Source organism: Urocampus carinirostris, chromosome 9 (assembly GCF_059441175.1).
Source record: "Urocampus carinirostris isolate Australia breed hairy pipefish chromosome 9, RoL_Ucar_1.0, whole genome shotgun sequence".
NCBI lineage: Eukaryota > Metazoa > Chordata > Actinopteri > Syngnathiformes > Syngnathidae > Urocampus > Urocampus carinirostris.
Window position 1 is genome coordinate 40309866 of NC_142357.1, and position 18954 is coordinate 40328819.

Below are 18954 nucleotides of genomic sequence, written 5' to 3' on the forward strand. Positions count from 1 at the left end.
GTACAATATAACATGTTAAACGACATCAATAAACACGTTTGAAAAAAAATATGGCGTAAGATTATTTTGCAAGGGAAAATACTACATTTTGTAAGGACATGGAGCCCTGGAGCGCAACAGGTATGATGAAATGAAAATGAAATGAAATGAAATGAAATGATCTGCATTTCTCTAGCGCTTTTCAAGTCAACGACTTCCCAAAGCGCTTTACATTGTGCTTCACATTTCCCAATAGCGGCCGTGATCTGTGCAGCCATGTAAGGCGCTAACCTGCTTATTGGGGGTTCAGTGTCTTACCCAAGGACACTTCCACATGTAACACGGACAAGCCGGGATTCGAACCGGGATCCCTTAATCCTAAAACGATCGCTCTACCTCCTGAGCTACTGCCGCATCGAATGATAAAATGAATATAAAATTAAAATATGATACTATAATACAATAAATGGAGAGATAAAAAACTTTTGTTGAGTAAATGTTTTTCTTATATTTTCCTCATTTCTAAACTGAACTTTCTCTAGTGTGGACCTACAACAGTTCAGGAAGAGAACGAGTAAACGAACAAGAACGAATTTATAAAAAGTGAACCTTTTCCTTTCTTCCAATAAAACTGAGAGAAACGTCACGCAAGTGGGTCCTGTCTCCGTTCTGGTCCTGATAATTTATTAGATTTTTAACTGATATTACTATATTTTCCTCAATTTAAACAAAAAAATAGTAGAAAAAAAAGAAAACAATACCTGTAATGGACAAAATCGTTTCCTAACAAAAATAGAACATTCCATTGACTCGAAATCTTTATTTCTATTTCAGAAAAGCTTCGGCATTCGCGCGACTGCGGCGGGATTCAATCGCGGTTGTCGATTGGAGAGCGCCAGCGGCCGCGGCCAAAACATTTGGCCGCAATTTACGACGAGGTTAGCCCGTTTTCTTTTGTTTTTTCCGCATTTTTATGAACAACAGAAGAAGAAGAGCGGCAGGAACGAGTCGACCTCCCTCTTTTTGTTTTCCAGATGCGATAAAAAGCTAAAGAAAACCAACCGCACAATTCGGTTAGCCTTGCATTCCACAACAAAGTAGACTCGACTTTTAATAATTCACCACTGGAGGTTGTTGTTCTCAACAAAAAAACTCAGCGAGAGGGAGATTCCCAGAGCGGCTGAAAAGAAGAAATAGATAGAGTCGGTAAGTGCTGGTGTCAGGGGCAAACGAGAGTGGCTAGAAAAATAAACGTGACCAAAAAAAAAGTCAAAGATGAAAAAGCCAGATGCCCGAAGTTTGAGTGACAAAGAAATGACAAAGCAAGCTTACTTGACACGGAGCCGGTAAAAATAAGTACGGTGGCTAGAGGCGAAACATAACTTTGAGCCAAGCGGCTAACGAAAGTGGCTAGAGAAAGAAACTGTATGTAAAAAGTCAAACATGCCCGAATCACAAAACACAGTGACATTCATCCGTGGAAGGCGAATGACATGAAAGGACCAAGCCGAATCAGCTAACAATAACAATAGTGGCTAGCGCTGAGTCATATACATAGCAGTTTAATGCAAGCCATTTGGCTGACATCAGTGGCTAGAGAAGAAAACCATAAAGAAAAAAGTCAAATATGCTTGAATCCATAACACAGCGACATTCATTTGTGGAAGGCGAGTGACACCGAAGGACAAAGCAGACTCGGATAAAAAAAAGTGGCTAATGAAAATCCACAACCTGCAGTCTAGTGGCTAACATGATTGGCTAGAGAAGGAAACCATGGTAAAAAAAAGTCCAAGATGCTTAAAACACAGATCATAGCGACGTTAAGCCGTGGAAGGCGAGTGACACTGAAACACCAAGCATTATTGGCTAACAATAACATCTTGTGTCAAGCCTTAACTAGCAGCCTCGTGGCCGACATGAGTGGCTAGAGAAGGAAACAAAGTCCAAGATGCCTGAATGTATCTGTGGAAGGTGAGTGACACAACAGTGCCAATCAGGATCAGATAACAATAACAAAAGCAGCTAGCGGCAAGCCGTAACCTGAAGCCTAGCGGCTGACATGAATGGCTAGAGAAGGAAACCATGGTGAAAAAAGTCCAAGATGCTTAAAACATAGATCATAACGACGTTCATCCGTGGAAGGTGAGTGACACAACAGTGCCGACCAGTATCAGATAATAATAACAAAAGCAGCTAGTGGCAAGCCGTAACCTGAAGCCTAGCGTCTAAACTGAATGGCTAGAGAAGGAAACCATGATGAAAAAAGTCAAAGATGCTTAAAACACAGATCATAGGCGAGTGACACAGAAACACCAAGTATCATCGGCTAACAATAACGTCTTATGTCAAGCCTCAACCAGCAGCCTAGTGGCCGACCTGACTGGCTAGAGAAGGAAACAGTCAGGGGGAAAAGTCCAAGAAAAAAAAAGGCAAAATAACCCCTGGAATCGTAGCTATAAAGGCACAATTTTCATGGCGTATACCTAATCATTTAAGGGCCTTGCAAGAAAAGGGAAGATGTGAAAAGGTCAGATTCAGACAGAAAACAGGCGCACCCCCCACCCTCGGTGTTAACTCGTTGATAGTCCCTCACTCCTCCGGGAAAAAAGAGAAAAACATGGAAAAGTGATGTCCCGAAGCTTCGCCATTATTTTTATGAGCTTCATTAGAGGCGTGCCGGCGGAGTGACGAGCCGTTCGGGTCGGAGAGGGGGACGCGAGGGAATGAGCAAGTTGGGGGGGAGGGGGGCATTTCCTACATTGCAGAAGGGCACATCTGGATCAACGGCAGTTTTTTTCCTCTCCATTTTTTTTTTCACTTGACATTTTGCAGTGCGAGCACCAGGAAAAGGAAAATAAGAAAAAAAGAAGTACATAAGCTGTATATTCATATACTCATTTCAATATATCAAAATATTACCGAAAAATGAGAAATGTTTCTGCTCTGAGGAAAGAATAACTAAATTGTTTTTCTTTCAGATTATAATTCAATTCTTGTTTACGGTTTCTATGTTGACCCTATGCAAAATTATGCAGCTAATGCTAAGCTAACACTGACTTCGATATATTATTAATTTAATATCATATATATATATATATATATATATATATATATACCAAACAGCATCTGATAGAAATATGAAAAACATGTTTTTAATTTCTAAAATACAATAAAAAATATATATTTTAAAATAAAGCTAAACTAATCGCTAGGAAAAAGAAAAGATTCATTTTTTTTTTTAAACAAATTTATAAAATCATTATATATAGTTATCTTAATATGTATTGTATATATATATATATATTTTTTTTTAATTTACTGTATTATTTTTCAAAATTTTCCTGGGACTGTTTGCATTGAGGTGTTTAAGAAAAATCTAGTAAATCAAAACAAATAATTAAGAAAAACTGGATATAGATGAAAATCCTAATGTCAGGACCAGAATAGAAACAGGACCCACTCGCGTAACGTTTACCAGTTTTATTGAAGGAACGAGAAGGAGCGGGCCAACGATTCGGTGTTTGCTCTCGTACTCGGATTGTGATCTGAACACGGAAGTGGATCTTCCGTAGCGAGCGATGGCGGTGTCAGGGGCGGAAAACTGGTCGGTAGCCGGGACTGGGAGAGCAACACGTGGTCGGGGTCGGAAACGAGTCGTAAGCCAGAACGGGAGAGTAGACGTGGTCAGGATCAAAAACGGGTCATAAGTCGGGACGGAAGAGCAGACGTGGTCGAGATCAAAACAGGTCGTAGCTGGAGACAAACGGGAGCAAAAACAGGGACAGTCAGGAGTCAGGGGTCGAAAAAATGCTTGCCTTGTAAGACAGAGGTTTGCAGACGGACTGACAACAGGGAATTGACAGGACAGGGTTTAAATATTAGGGAAGCCAATTTAGAATAGAATAGAATATACTTTATTGTCATTGTTACAAAACATAAACATATTGTGACAACGAAATTGGGCGATTTGGGCAATTTGTTAAGCTGCAACTGGCGCCACACGGGTGGGGCCAATTGGGTGCCATGGCAACCGTGACACCTAAAAAGTATAAGAAAAAATAAAATAAAAACAGTAACATTAGAAAAGGAGGAAATTTACCTGCAAACAAGAAACGTTTCATTGTGTTCATGTTTGTCAAGATCAGAACGGAGACAGGACCCACTCGCGTTACGTTTCTCTCAGTTGTATTGGAAAAAGGAAAGATTTGCACCAACGATCCGGTAATCGCTGGGCGCGGGAAGCAGGTCGCTCTGAACGCGGAAAGTGGGACTTCCGTGGCGAGCCATGGCGGTGTCAGGAACGGAAAAAACGGGTCAGAAGCCGGGACGGGAGAGCAAAAACGTGGTCGGGGTCGGAAACGAGTCGAAAGCCAGGAGAGGAGAATATATGTGGTCAGGATAAAAAAAAAGGGTCGAAGCCAGGGAACAGACGGGAGCAAAAAACAGGTGGGAGTCAGGGTCGAAAAAGGCTTGCCTAGTGTTAACTGAGGTTCGCAGACAGACTGACAACAGGTGGCAGATAGGAGTGGGTTTAAATTGGGACAGGGAGCCTATCAGAGTCCGAGGCAGTCGGCATATACATATTGAAATATCGCTTTTATTTTCTCAAAGTTTAGCTCGACTTTTTGCTTGCGGAAAATCTAGTAAATGTATTTAGAAGATACATTAAAAAATTAATGACATTGAGAACAAATGTTTTAAATAAGCACTATATCATAAAAAAACAGAAATTGAAAAAATAAATGAGAGGGATAGAAAGAAAAAGAGAGACGGAGGACTGACTAAAATAGGCAAATATATCAAAGTATTTGGGGTAAAAAAATCTTATATTTAAAAAAAAAACAGAAATATTTTCTCGGAAGGAGCGCGAGAGTAAAAACATCAAGTTTTTTCGTTTCAAAGGTGAAGCGTCGGCGGTCTCTTATCTCGGATTCGGATCGTAAGCGCAGCTGGACTCCAACGCGCCGCATTCCAAATGCGCTAAATAGATTATAAATCAGGAAAAGAAGCCAAATAGATAATAAATCTGCTCAAGAAGCTCCACGTTTAACGCATGTCACTTTTCACATCAAAGGCGATCGAAAGCTCGACCTTCTCCTCCTCGCCGTTTTCCGCTTCTCACCTGTCGCTGGAGATCCTTCCTAACGCTTTCCATACTCGTCTGCTTTAGTTCTCAGGTACAGATGATTTTTTTCTTTGAGATTTACTTGAACATGATAGAGTTTAGGGCTGCGCCAACTCATCGGTATCATCGACGATAGCGATTCTTGAAAATGATGGTACCTCATTAGATCATGGATTCGTTGTATCACGTGATTTATGAAACACAAAGTATATGATATCGATGGAGATAAGAGTGCACACGATTCCGGGGTGATGCTGAGAGTTGGGGTACCACTTTGGTACAGCAGAGGGCGCCAAGGTTGTTTTTATAAAAGAGTTATCTTGCATTTTGTAAATCTTTTTTTTAACTCGCATTACAAACAAAATTGGTGTGAAAGTTTCAACTTTATAGCGTTTGACCGTTCCCTCATGAAACAACGTTCACCATTTTCAAGGGAACGGAAAGTGCTGCAGAAAAATATCAGAAAATAATTAAATTAAATAAATTAAGTAAAATAACATATACAATAGTGCTTCTGTCTGGAAAGCGGGTTTGGCAGTTTTGCCCAAATTTGGCTTAAATTATTGTCATGTGACTCACCTGTGCCCGCTCCTTTGACGCCAACTGCCTCGGACACCGATTGGCTCCCTGTCCCTATTTAAACCCACTCCTTTCTGTCACCTGTTGTCAGTCCGTCTGCGTACCTCAGTGTACTCTAGGCAAGCTTTTTGGACCCTGACTCCCACCTGTTTTTGCTCCCGTCTGTTCCCCGGCTTCGATCCATTTTTTAATCCTGACCACGTCTACTCCCCCGTCCCGGCTTTCGACTTGTTTCCGATCCCGACCGTGTTTTTCGCTCTCTTGTCCCGGCTCCTGACCCGTTTTTTTTGTTCCCTACACCGCCATCGCTCGCCACGGAAGTCCCACTTCTGCGTTCAGAGCGACTTGCTTCTCTTTTTTTTGCACTTTAAAAAAAAAAGTATCTTGTATATTTTTGTTTATTGTTAAACTATTTGACAAAAACTTTGATTCCTATTTCTTTAGTATTATAGAATATTTTGTTGTTTTGTGTACACTTTTTCTATCAGTCCAATATTTGAAGAGAGTAGTATATTGAAAAATATGTTTTGAAATCCAATTCATCGATCAATACCTGCGGCCTGCGGGCCAATGGCGGCCCTTGGGAGGATGCTCTGAGGCCCCCGACTTCATCTTAAATTTTTTTTTTTTTGTGTAGAAAAGGTTTTTAACTACAGAGCTTTTGGCCAAATAATTTAAAAAAAAATGTTATTAGTGAAATATTTATTTTTCTATGAATACTAATATTGTTTACAGAAACACAGATACTTTGCGCTTCAGTCATCACTGGTTCACTGCATTCTGATTGGCTCAACAGAGGGAGACGCTTTCTACCGCCAACATAGTGGACCTCTCCACCTGCTAAACCTGCTCAAGAGCTACATGCGGATCTTTGGCGCTCCCTAATGGCTTCCTGGCGCTTTTTCAAAAATATTTGATGTTGAAAGGACAGAGCTGGAAAGTAAATGCCGTTTTCCGAAACATCCACATGAGGGCGGCAACGTTAATAACTTCGTAAACATTTATGTGAAACAAATACTTAGGCCAGTATATAGTGTTTATTCTTGAGTAGTAAACAAATAAACACATCAAATAAGGTTTCTACGACGCCCCCCCCAAGAAAGTTGAGTTTCAGAGCCATGGATGAACAGGAAAAATAAGCGACTGATTCGATAATTGTTGGAATAATCGTTAGCTGCAGCCCTATTTATGATGAGGTTTTTTTTCTTTAACGAGGAAGGGGGCGGGCGGGGTATTTCTGGGAGTGGGCGGAGCATGGGTGCCAGAAGTTTGGGTCCCCGGGGGCCCTTTGGGGGCCTACTGTTTATTTTTTCAAACAGAAAGAATGTCGGGCTGGACTATTAAACACACAAAGGCGAGTTTAATAGGCCGGGTGATGAGAGGCCGGGGGGGGGCTTTTGGGGGTACTGGGTTTTCGGGGTACGCCACCGCTCCTGTCCAATTAACCTTACTCCCCCCCCCCCCCTCCATTCGATATGCAAACTGTTATTGCGGAGAAAGATGGAGTCATTTGAGAAGATGTTGGGGTTGTACCCGCAACCGCCACTTTGTATTGACAATTAGCCATGATGTGCTGCAGATGTTTCCTGGCTTTTAGTTCACTTCCGATCCAAATTGAACAAATACAGTCAAATGAATGTTTTTTTCATAGTAGAAAGTTAAACATCATGATAAATAGAATATATACATGATGAAAAAGGTACTGGAAAAAAAACAGCAATTTGAATATTGGCCTATTTGCAGTACACGTTATGGAGTCAAGTAAAAATTTATCATGAAGGGAATAAGAAAGTTGATGCGGTTGAGAATAGGGTTGGATCCTTTTTTCAGCCACTTTCTACCACAGAGGAGGAAGTCGCCGGACTCTTGAAGCTCATCTTCCAAAAGTAAGTTAAACTTCACTTTATTTATCTTTATAGAGCATAGGTGTTAAACAGGCGGCCCGCGGGCCAGATCAGGCCCGCTAAGGGATTGAATCCGGCCTGCGAGACAACACTCAGAGAAGCGCAAGAGAAACACAAGCTGCAGGTTGAAATAGGTCAACTTGATGTTGCCAAAGCCAGGTGCCTCCAACAAAGACACTGCACTTGTATTCATCTCTCTCTCTCACCCCTTTTCTCCCACTCTCTCTGTCTCAATCACTCTCTGTGTCACTCTTTTTCTCTTATTTTGTTGCTCTTTGTCTCTTTCTCTGTGTCTTTTTAACTTCTTTTGCTGTAACTTCCTTTTTTCCTTTTCTCTCTTTTCTCTTTCTCTCTTCCTACCCTTTGCGCTCTTTTGTCTTTTCTCTCCTTCTGTCTTTCTATTTCTCTTTGGATTTCTTCCTTCCTCTCCCTTTCTTTTCCCCCTCTCTCATGACTTTTCTCACGCTCTCTCCCTCTCCCTCTTTTTCTTTCTTGATCACGCCCTCTCTCCTTTTCCCTCCCTCTTTCTCTTATTTCTTTATCTCTTTTTCTTTCTCTTTACTAGTCCGGCCCTTGACAGAATGTTTGTTGTATCGTGTGGCCCCCGAGTTCAAATGAGTTTGACACCCCTGTAAGCGGAAGGAAAACTATTTAAAAAATGACACCAAATTTCCTGCATTTATAAACGTCCAATCATGAGCTTTCCTCTCTTCCCCCGTAAGATGGATGGCGTTTCCTGCCCGATCGACCGGGGCGTTCGTCCGGCCCACGTCTCGGACCCCAGCTCTACGCGGGGGATCAAGAAGCGAGTCGCGGGTTAGGGTTAACCCTAATGTTGGGGTTATTTCATCCTAACCCGAGTCGGGGGCTACGAGGTTGCGGGGGAAAACGGAAATTTGATCTTGTTTTCTCTGGTGGGGTGTCAAAGATCCTCGCCACAAACACGAGCTCCCGCTCCCCCCCGTTATCCAAATACACAGCAGGTCTCTTATCCGAGGGCTCGGCCGTGTTAATGAGCTCTTATCTGATGGAAATGGATCCCGAGGCACGGTCAGGGGTCCCCCGACCTGTGAACCCCCGTCTCGCGTGCAAACACTCGGGTGACCCCGTCCGCCCTGAAGCCCGAAAAGTAGATTGTGAAGGAAATTCAGAGTACAGTAGCTTAAAAGGAAGGATAATGCCAATATAAATGTAAACTTATATATATTATAAATATAGAATGTTTTTGTGGAATGTGGAGGGGAACCCGGAGGAAACCCACGCAAGCACGGGGGAGAACATGCAAACTCCACACAGGAGGTTCGATCTCATGACCTCAGAACTGTGTCGCACAAGCGCTAACCACTGCGTCGCCGTGCTGCCCTTTTCACAATTTATTATTATTATTATTATTATTTACAACCCAGAACAACAATAAAACATGATAATGAAGAAAAAAAATAAGTAAATAAATTGAAAATGGAAAAAAAGTTTTTTAATCTAATCTAAATAAATGAATAGATAAATCAAACCATACCAAAAATAATAATCGATGAACATATCCAGTAAAAAATAATACATTTAAATATATAGAAAATATTTAAGAAAATAAACTAAAATAATCAATAAATAAATATATTATAAAAAAAATCTGAGATACAATTAATCAATGACTTAATTCATATTTATAAATTAATAGAAAAAAAGAGTTAAAAAAATGAAAATATGTACAGACATAAACAATGAATACATGAAAAACGTTGAAATACATAAAAATAAATGAAATGTTTGAAAATTCTATAATTAAAGTTTTAAAATAACTATAATAAAAAAATGATACAAATATAAAACTTTTTTAATCAATGACATAAAAAAATAAAGAATTATAGCATGAAATTAAAAAAAAAATTAAAATCAATCAGGAAAATAAACAAAAATCACATTTGTAAAATAAAAAAATATGTACTTAAAATTAAATAAAAAAAATAAACAAAGGAAACAAAGGAACTCATGTGAACGGATAAACACAAATGAACAACATCATGAAAGAAAGAACAAATCATTTCATAAAAGACACATGAATCGATATAAATACCCCCAAAAATTAATATAAGAGAAACAAAAATGCAAAATGTAAAATTTTAAAAAAATATGACCTAAAAATGGCAAATAAATATATATTTTAAATGTATCAATGATTAAAACATGAAAAATGAAGGCAACAAAAACAATTACTTGTAAAAAAAAAACTCTAAAGCTTCAAAATGTCACGGTTGCCATGGCGCCCAATTGGCCCCGCCCGTGTGGCGCCAGCTGCGGCTTGTATTTAAACTCTGTCCCGTCAGTCCCCTTTTGCCAGTCCGTCTGCAAAATACGGCAAGTCCTTTTTCGCCTGTTTTTTGCTCCCGTTTGTCTCCCGCTACGATCTGTTTGGATCTGGACCACGTCTGCTCTCCCGTCCCGCATTACAACCCGTTTTTGATCTCGACCACGTCTGTTCTCCTGTCCCGAATAACAATCCGTTTTTGTTCTCGACCGCATCTACTCTCCGCACCTGGCTTTCAACTTGTTTCCAATCCCGACCTTGTTTTTTGCTCTTTTTTTCATGTTCCCGACACTGCCATCGCTCACCACGAAAGTCCCACTTCCGCATTCAGAGTGACCTGTTTCCCGTGACCAGCGATCCATCCTTTCCCTTCTTCCCAATAAAACTGTGAGTAACGTTACGCAAGTGGGTCCCGTCTCTGTTCTGGTCCTGACACAAAAACCCATTTCCTTAGCCGTCTGTACCCCCATTTTTTGCCCACGGACAAACTCTCCTTGGTTTGTATTTGCAGCCACCCCCGCCTGGCATTTAAAACTTGGTCGGGTGCCCGAAAACCACGCCCCCCCCCCCTCCCAGACGCGTTAAAGACCCCCAAAAGCAAATGGCGGCGATGACAATACGCTCACATGCTAGCAATTAGGCCCGAGTCTTTGTTAGCATGTGAAGGCGGGTGCTAATAGCAAACACCTGAAGCTTGTAACATGCCGTCTGCATGTTTGCCCAACTAACCCAATAAATAGCCCAAAATCTTGCCTTGTAAAATTAGTGTCCTCCTGTTTCTTTCTTCAAGCTTTATTTCTCTACGGAATAAACATAAACACGTGTTGAAATAACCTTTTGGAAACGTATAGGATGATGATATAACCAGAGTTTCTGCACCTTTGTCAGAGCCAAATTCAAGCACTTTCAAGGCCCATTTTTAAATCATTTCCAGTCCCTTCAAAAGTTTGTTGACTCAAATAAAGCCGCCATCTTGCCGCTAGCACATACTTTTTTTGTGCTGTTCCTATTTATGATCTACACTCTTTTTGTGTCTCTGGGCTGCTCTAAAATGACATCGATTCCGCCATTCCGCTTCAACAATGCGCATGCATCGGCCATGTCACCCTTGTTTACAAACACGCGCTACGGGTTTTGGATAATAATTCATTCACTCATTTGACGCCAACTTCCGCAGGTTCTGATTGGCTCCCTCTCACTATTTCAACTCAGTCCTGTCAGTCCCCTGTTGTCAGTCCGTCTGCAAACCTCAGTGTATACTAGGCAAGCCTTTTTCGACCCTGACTCCCACCAGTCCCGTTTTTGCTCCCATCTGTCTCCGGCGACAACCCATTTTGATCTTGACCACGTCTGCTCTCCCGTCCCGACTTACGACCAGTTTTTTGGATGCCGACCGTGTCTGCTCTCCTGTCCCAACTTACGACCCGTTTCCGACCCCGACCACGTTTTGGCTCTCCTGTCCCGGCGATCGACCTGTTTTTCCGTCCTTGACACCGCCATCGCTCGCTTCAGAACATCCACTTCCGTGTCGGATCACAATCCGAGTACGAGAACGACTCGCGTCCCGTGCCTAGCGTACACTTATTCACCCTGTTTTTCTCAATTTTATTTTTCATTGCCTTTGAAAATGACATGTGTGTTTTTGGTGTTGGATTTTATCAAATAATTTCCTCCCAAAAATGCGACTTATACAGGTTTTCCCTTCTTATATTTTTGGCTGGTTCCATTTATAAACCGAAGCGAGTCCAGAAAATAGAGTATATTGTTTTTATTGGTAAAGAGTGTAGAAACAAATTAAAATGATAAATAGAAAAAGCATCGTGACAAACGTCATCAAAACCCCAAGTGGTCTAAATAGCGCCCCCTGTTGGCCAAATATGGGAATGCAAGCGAATACTGCTCGTTCCGTGCATGTTTTTTTGAAGTCCTCGCACGCAAGCGAGGCTTGGAAAGAAGCTTCGGGTTTCAAGCGGTCTTCTAAAAGAGAGCCGTCCGTTTCCAATTGCGGAGAAAAAATCTTGCGTCGGCCCCTCAAAGACTTGGCCCCGAGTCCTGCGGACTTTATGGTCCCGGTAGCCATTTTGAAATCGCATTCAAAAATAAATACATGAAAAGTAGGAACCGGAAAACCAGAAACAAAAAGGCCAATTACGACCAGAAAACACAAAGTAAAAATATAAGCCTTTGCACTATGTTTTTCTACTTTTAATAATAATAATAAATCAATTTATTTGGTCCCCTTTGCTATATTCATTTGCACAGATTATACTGAGGAGTACAATCAGTGCTATCGCAGCAGAGCGTGCGCCAAATGACCCATTAACAGCACATATTATTTTTTTTATTATGTTTTATTTTTTAGGTCATTTTTATTAAAACAACTAAAAGTCATGCCAAATTTCCTGTCTGCTTCATAGTGGCCATTTAAAAAAAACATTCAAAAATAAAAATTAAAAACAAGAATGCTTTAAACAAAACTGTCGCTAACAACCGGAAAACCCTTGGTTAACAAAATAGGTCAACATGCTGACAAGGTTGACCAGGAAAACTCATTCAAAACTTTCGAGTACCCGCCAAAATTCCAGTCGACTTGTCAGCAGCCATTTTGTAAACTCTTAAAACATATACATCTTAAAAAACAAGAATACTTTTAAGTTAAAATTGTAAATCCATAAGTTACCATGCCTAAAAAGGAAAATATTTGAGATAAGTACTTGCCAAATTTGCTGTTTACAGACGCTGCCCTACTTACAATCGAGATTCCAAACGATCGTTCGTAAGTTGAATTTGTCGGGAAGTTGCTTCGGTGCTAGATTTTCGATGTTTAAGGTTTATATAAGTAACCTGTATTGTTTTGTACTGAAAAAGAAATGTTTCATAAAATAATATGCTCTATAAAGATAAATAAAGTTGAGTTGAACTTACTTTTGGAAGATGGGCTTCGATAGTTAGTCGACTTCCTCCTCCGTAGTAAAAAGTGGCCAAAGAAAGCAATCTAACCCTATTCTCAACCGCATCAAGCTTTCTTATTCAACTTTCATTTCAAAAGAAACGACTGGCCTCTTCTTTACACTTGACACCAACCCTATTGAATGGATGCACCAGATAATAAACAGAAAAAAATGTTCTTAGCGCGCTGGAGATACAGTATAGAATGTTTACACACGAACTAGAAAGAGGAAGCGGATTTTTCTTCTTCGGGGTGGATGCTGGGTGAGCTCTCACAGCGCCACACGCTGGTAGCGGCGGAAGTAGCACTACAGTACTGTCCTGTACTCAGAAATACATTATCTAACTTACAGCAATGTCCGGATATTTTTTAAATGTCTACATACATTTTTAGATAGATAGCTGTCTAGATAGATCATTAGCTAGATAGATGTCTAGATAGAAAGATGTCTAGATAGATAGATAGATAGATAGATGTCTAGATAGATGGACGTGTAGGTTGGTGTCTAGATAAATAAATGTGTAGATGTCTAGATAGATGTCTAAATGTCTAGATGGATCGATAGATGGATGGATCGATAGATGGATGTCTAGTAGGATGGATGTCTAGATAGATAAATGTGTAGATGTCTAGATGGATAGATCCTTTATACATCCTCGTAGGGAAATTCACACTTCCAGCAGTATTTTCGTGTTAAAAAATAAAATAAAAACCATAGAATACAAAAATAACCAAAGTATGGTGTTAATAAAGAGCATTTAAATCAAAAAATACACACTGTCATAAAAATAGTGTAATATGCAAATGTGGGGTTGGGGTTTCATGTGGGCTTTGACTCCCCCGGGTGGAGTTAAAGAGCCTCATGGCACGAGAGAGAAATGATCTCTCTAATTACGAATCATTTCAACAAATGACGAACACAAATGCCACATATTCCGACAATGACAGATAATAGCGACAACAAAAAAGGAAGGAAAATGCGTCATCGTCTGACGATTTGAATAACAGCTAAAATAGGCACAAAACATCAAAAAATGCTGAATAATGACAACAAATTCCCGCTCAACAAGCCATGCAACTAAGCTAGCTCACATCGCCGCGAGCGACAACCTTTTGCCAGAAATGTTAGAAATGACCAACCTCAACAAATGATCCCCAAATTTGGTCTTAGAGTAGTATAATCAAAATCCAGGGGAAGGAAAACCAATGGAGATTTGATGAGCTAGCGCTACGAGGCTAGCTTCGGCTGTGGAAGTTCCGTCTAGGCAAACGAGAGCTCGCGCTTCAAACCAGAATGTGTTGACGAGGCGCCAAGCATTCCACTTCAGAACACTTTCACCTGTTTACGCCAGAGAATAGCCAGCGAATCACCAGATAAGCACCTGGAAAAATAATCAAGCTGCTGGATTTCGTTAGATACTTACAGAGGCTTTCTTTTGTTTTTTGCTGGAATTGAAAAATATGCTAACAAACAACAAAGGGGCTACAACGCAGGACACAAATTTGCTATGTCGACCCCCGGTCTCAGCAATTATCAACCGGGGATAATAGATCGCGGCCAAAAGAGTGCATTTTTTTTAAGCGAGTCACAATTGCACACTCCAGTAAGCTGAACAAATAAAGGCACTAAACTGGACTCTGCTCTCCACAATAGTCAACAGAGGATAATGGTAACAGCCTCGTGGGTGCGGTTCATTTTAAGCAGAAACAAGAGTAAAAAAAAAGAGACACCACGCATGACACAAATTTGCTCCGTCGACCCCCGGGCTCAGAAATTGTCGACCGGGGATATTGGAGCGCGGCCAAAAGAGTGCAGTATTTAGGCGAGTCACAATAGCACGCTCCAGTAAGCTGAGCAAATAAAGGCACTATACTGGACCCTGCTCTCAACAATAGTCAACAGAGGATAATGGTAACAGCCTCGTGGGTGCTGTTCATTTTAAGCAGAAACAAGAGTTAAAAAAAAGAGACACCACGCATGACACAAATTTGCTCCGTCGACCCCCAGGCTCAGAAATTGTCGACTGGGGAAAAAGGATCTTGGCCAGTTATTTTAGGCGAGTCACAATAACACGCTTCACTAGGCTAAACAAAAACCAGCGCTGTGTCAGATCCTGCTCTCGGCAATAGTCAACCAGGGATAATGAATCACAGCCGCGTGAGTGTTGTTCATTTTAAACAGAAATAACAGTAAAAAAAAAAAGCATGACACACATTGCCCTCTCAGCCCCCGCTCTCAGTAATAGTCTACAGCGGATTTTGAATTGCGTCCAAAACAGTGCAGTTCATTTTAGGCTGGCCACAACGACACATTTCAGCACCTGCTTTCAGGGGATAATAGCTCCGATCACAACTGTGCCTTTAATTTCAGGCAAGTCGGAACGTCAGACCACCTTTTTCTGATCCTGGCTCACAGCAATATGCAATCAGGAATACTGGATTACGGTCACACGGGTGCAGTTCATTTTAAGTGGAAATAAGAACAAACAAGAAACAGGCCTGGCAAAAAATGTGCTCTGCCAGCACCTGCTGAGAGGAAATATGACATCAGGGATAATGGGTTGCGGCTGCACAAGTGCAGTTCACTTTTTGCTGGACAAACTGGCATAAAAAAAAAAAAAAAACACAAGTTCCAGGAAAAAAGCGCTCTGCTGGCCTCTGCTCTCAGCAATATGCAGTCAGGGATAATGGATAGCTGAAAAAAAATCATGCATCCCTAAATAAATAAAGTCAAGTCCTCAAAGCACAGAGAAGAAAGTCCACGGGTACCAAAAGCATCATCAGCAGGGACAAAATCAGCAGGTTAGAATGGAATAGGGTCCCTTACCTGGAGGACAGACACATTCTTGATCCAGGTCTCGGGTTTTTCGCAGTTTGGGCAGCAGAACCGACACTTTCTGGAAAAACAAAGACAACATTTATATTTCCTGACAACTTTCTGGAAATATAAAAATCAATGTTACACCAGGATCTCCTTGAAGGCTCTTTAACCCTATCCCTCTTCTAACACCAACCCTAACCCTACAGTTCCGATCTGAGACTACGACTTAACAACACTAAAACCTTTGCAAATGTGTATTTTACTCTGGCCAATTTTGGACATTGTGAAAGAGTTGTAAATGTTTGTCACGTGTCTATCACTGATTTTGCACACTTGCACGTTATAATCATGCGTGAAAATGGATCCCGAGTGGCATGACGCACGTTTATTTTTGCCTGTGATTTCAACACACATCATAAATATGAATATATGAACACGTGTTGGGAATTTGATTGGCTTTCATTGTTTTTTTAAGCCAGGTCATGTCCATTTTTACAATACAGGCACTCACAAGCTATCGCAGGCTAAGGGCCGTGAAAAAAAGTTTGCAATTAGTCGAGAGCGGTGTCAATCGGAAGGTCAGAAGATAAGGACCATATTGGAAATCATCTTTGAAAAGGGAGTTATGAGGCAAAGCGAACAGATTCCATCAAGGATCGTCAAACAATGCAGAAATGCTTTTAGGCGGATTTTTTTTTGTATCCGTCGGCACGATCCAGTGCTTTGGACTATATATTTGACATGATTGAATTGACTGAACTGTCGTGAATGTAACCAGACCATGTTTGTGAAGAATCATTTCATGAGTGAAATACAATATCACTTTTTGGTGAGTTATAATAAACATAATCTGCCGAATTTTGCCATTTTTAGAAAAATGTTCTTAAAATAAATATACAGAAAAACAAAATGAAAAAAACTATTGTCATGTTCTGGGTTAAGGTTTTTATGTTCCCTGTGTCCTTCCTTTATTGTTTTGTTCAATTAGAACCAGTTCTTATTCCAACAAATCTTGCATCTTCCTTTCAGGTTTTGTTCAGGTATAGCCATTCAATATTTCATAATAACACACATCCTCTCTCTTTCATGTTCTTTTTATTAAAGCTAGTGAGTTTGCCACCATTTTGTAACCTTGTGTGTACGTACCTTGTATCCTTCGGTTTTGTTTTTTCAGTTATATCCTGCATCTTTTTCCCTATCATGTTTTGTTCATTTAGATCCCCGGTTTCACTAATATTTAGCATGCGTAAGTATGTTCCCTGTGTCATTTACTTCCTCGTTTTGTTCAGTTGACACAGGTTCATATTCCAACATATCCTGCATCGTCCAAGTTATTTTCATTTAGACGGAGTGGAGGTTTTGTTCAGTTAGAGCCATTCAATATTTCATAATAACCGACATCCACTCCCTTTCATGTTCCGTTCATTTAAAGATAGGTTTGTCACAATTTTATAACGTTGTGTATACGTTCCTTGCATCCTTTTGTTGTGTTTTTTCAGTTATATCCTACATCTTTTGCTTTTCATGTTTTGTTCAGTTATTTCCTGCGTCTTTTTACTATCTGGTTTTGTTCAGTTAGGGAAAGTCATGTTTCCATCATATTCTGACTCTTTTTACTTTCACGTTTTGTTTATTTGTATCTAGTACGTTTTTTTACCTTTTTTAACCTGTGTGCGTATGTTCCCTGCATCATTTTCTTTTGTTTTATTCAGTTATATCCTGCGTCTTTTTCCTTTCATGTTTTGTTCAGTTGAAGCAAGTCAAGTTTCCATCATGTTCTGCCTCTTTTTACTTTCACGTTTCGCTCATTTGGAAATAGTATGTTTTTCATCTTTTTTAACCCGCGTGCGTATGTTCCCTATATCATTTCCTTTTGTTTTATTCAGTTATATTTCGGGTTTTTCTCTTTCATGTTTTGGTCATTTAGATCCATGAAGTGTTCCTAAATTATGTGTGAATATGTTCCCAGTATCCTCGTCTTTTAATGTTTTCTGTACACAATCCAATATTGGATTCATGTTCTACAACTAAATCAATTTCTAAACTATTAATTAGTGTTCAGGGGTCTCCAATGTGGTGCCCTCTAAGAACAGCGGAGATGCCCGCCGACCTATTCTGAAAAATGTTCCCCAGTGCTGGGTCATTGTGATTTTCTAGGAAAATGTTTTTAACCCTATTTCCAATTATTAAAAAGTTAACAACATATTGAACTCTCCACTACGAAGTAAATAATGTATGATCTGCAGTCATCCAGTCACTGAAGACCTCCCAAAGGGCTTACAACGTGCTTCACACTGACCCATTCACCCACACCGATTCAGATTCCACATGTATGTCGTTTTTAACCCATAAACACAATCCCCTATATAGTTGAGTACCTCTTCCACGAGCTTCCCCACGGAAGCGCTGAGTTCCTCCAACAGCTTCCCATCCTGGTCCCGGAAAGTCCCTTGCCCCCCCTGGATGCTTTGCGGGGCTCTTTCCACTTCCATCTTCAGTCTCTGCTCCAGCTGCAAAGTCTTGAAGCTCATGAGGAGACAAACGCTGATCGAGCACAGCGACAAGAGCATGCACAGGAACATCGGAACTCCGCTGGACCACCGAGAAGTTTCGGGCTTGGAGGGGCATTTTTCGTCACGGCTGGATTCCATTCTGGAGTTTAAATCTTGACAGAAAGGAAGGTGAAATTGGGGGCTATTCCTTAAAAGTCTCCGTGGAATGGAAGCGGCGCGAGATGCATGATTTGGGAGGGGGGTCTCCTTTGTAGATGTTCTTCAGTTTAATGGAGAAAGGGGCGTCTTGTGTTCTGCAGACTGGAACTCGAAGTGAAGCGCATGGGTTTGTTTGCTTCATTAAAAGTTTGCAGAGACTCCGGATAACCCCGCCCACAACACGTGGGACGCTGAAGATTGACAGCTGATAAGGAGACGGATGATTGGCTAAGATTGATTGCTCCCAAATGTGTCCCTCCCCCTCTATGCATGCTATTAATTTTGAATAAGATATCGCAGCAAGTGCATTTTAAATTTCAGTTGAGGTCACTAAGCTTTTTTATCTTATTCACTCAAGGACGCTATCTTGTGGTCAGAAGTAAGAATTGTTTGGTCCCTACCACAGTCCCATCGCTAAAATAGATTTAAAATAGACATATAAAAACAATATTCAATCAAATATAATACATTCATTTATTCATTATCTGCACCGTTTATCCTCAGCAGGGTCACCAGGGGTCCTGGAGCCCATCCCAGCTGCCTTTGGGCAATGGTCAGGGGACACCCTCAACTGGTTTTC

At 40.7% G+C, this 18954-nt stretch overlaps 1 protein-coding gene across 1 annotated transcript in view; it reads right to left on the reverse strand.

Annotated features, from left to right (window-relative positions):
* Positions 1 to 18488, reverse strand: part of LOC148360290 (uncharacterized) — a 141073-nt gene extending 122585 nt beyond the window's left edge. The window contains exons 1-2 of the mRNA XM_088343844.1: positions 18042 to 18488; positions 15670 to 15739 (exon numbers count right to left, since the gene is read on the reverse strand). Coding sequence (XP_088199970.1) covers positions 15670 to 15739; positions 18042 to 18314 — 343 coding nt within the window. The 5' untranslated portion in view covers positions 18315 to 18488. The remainder of the gene's footprint in view (positions 1 to 15669; positions 15740 to 18041) is intronic.
* Positions 18489 to 18954: the final 466 nt, after the last annotated feature.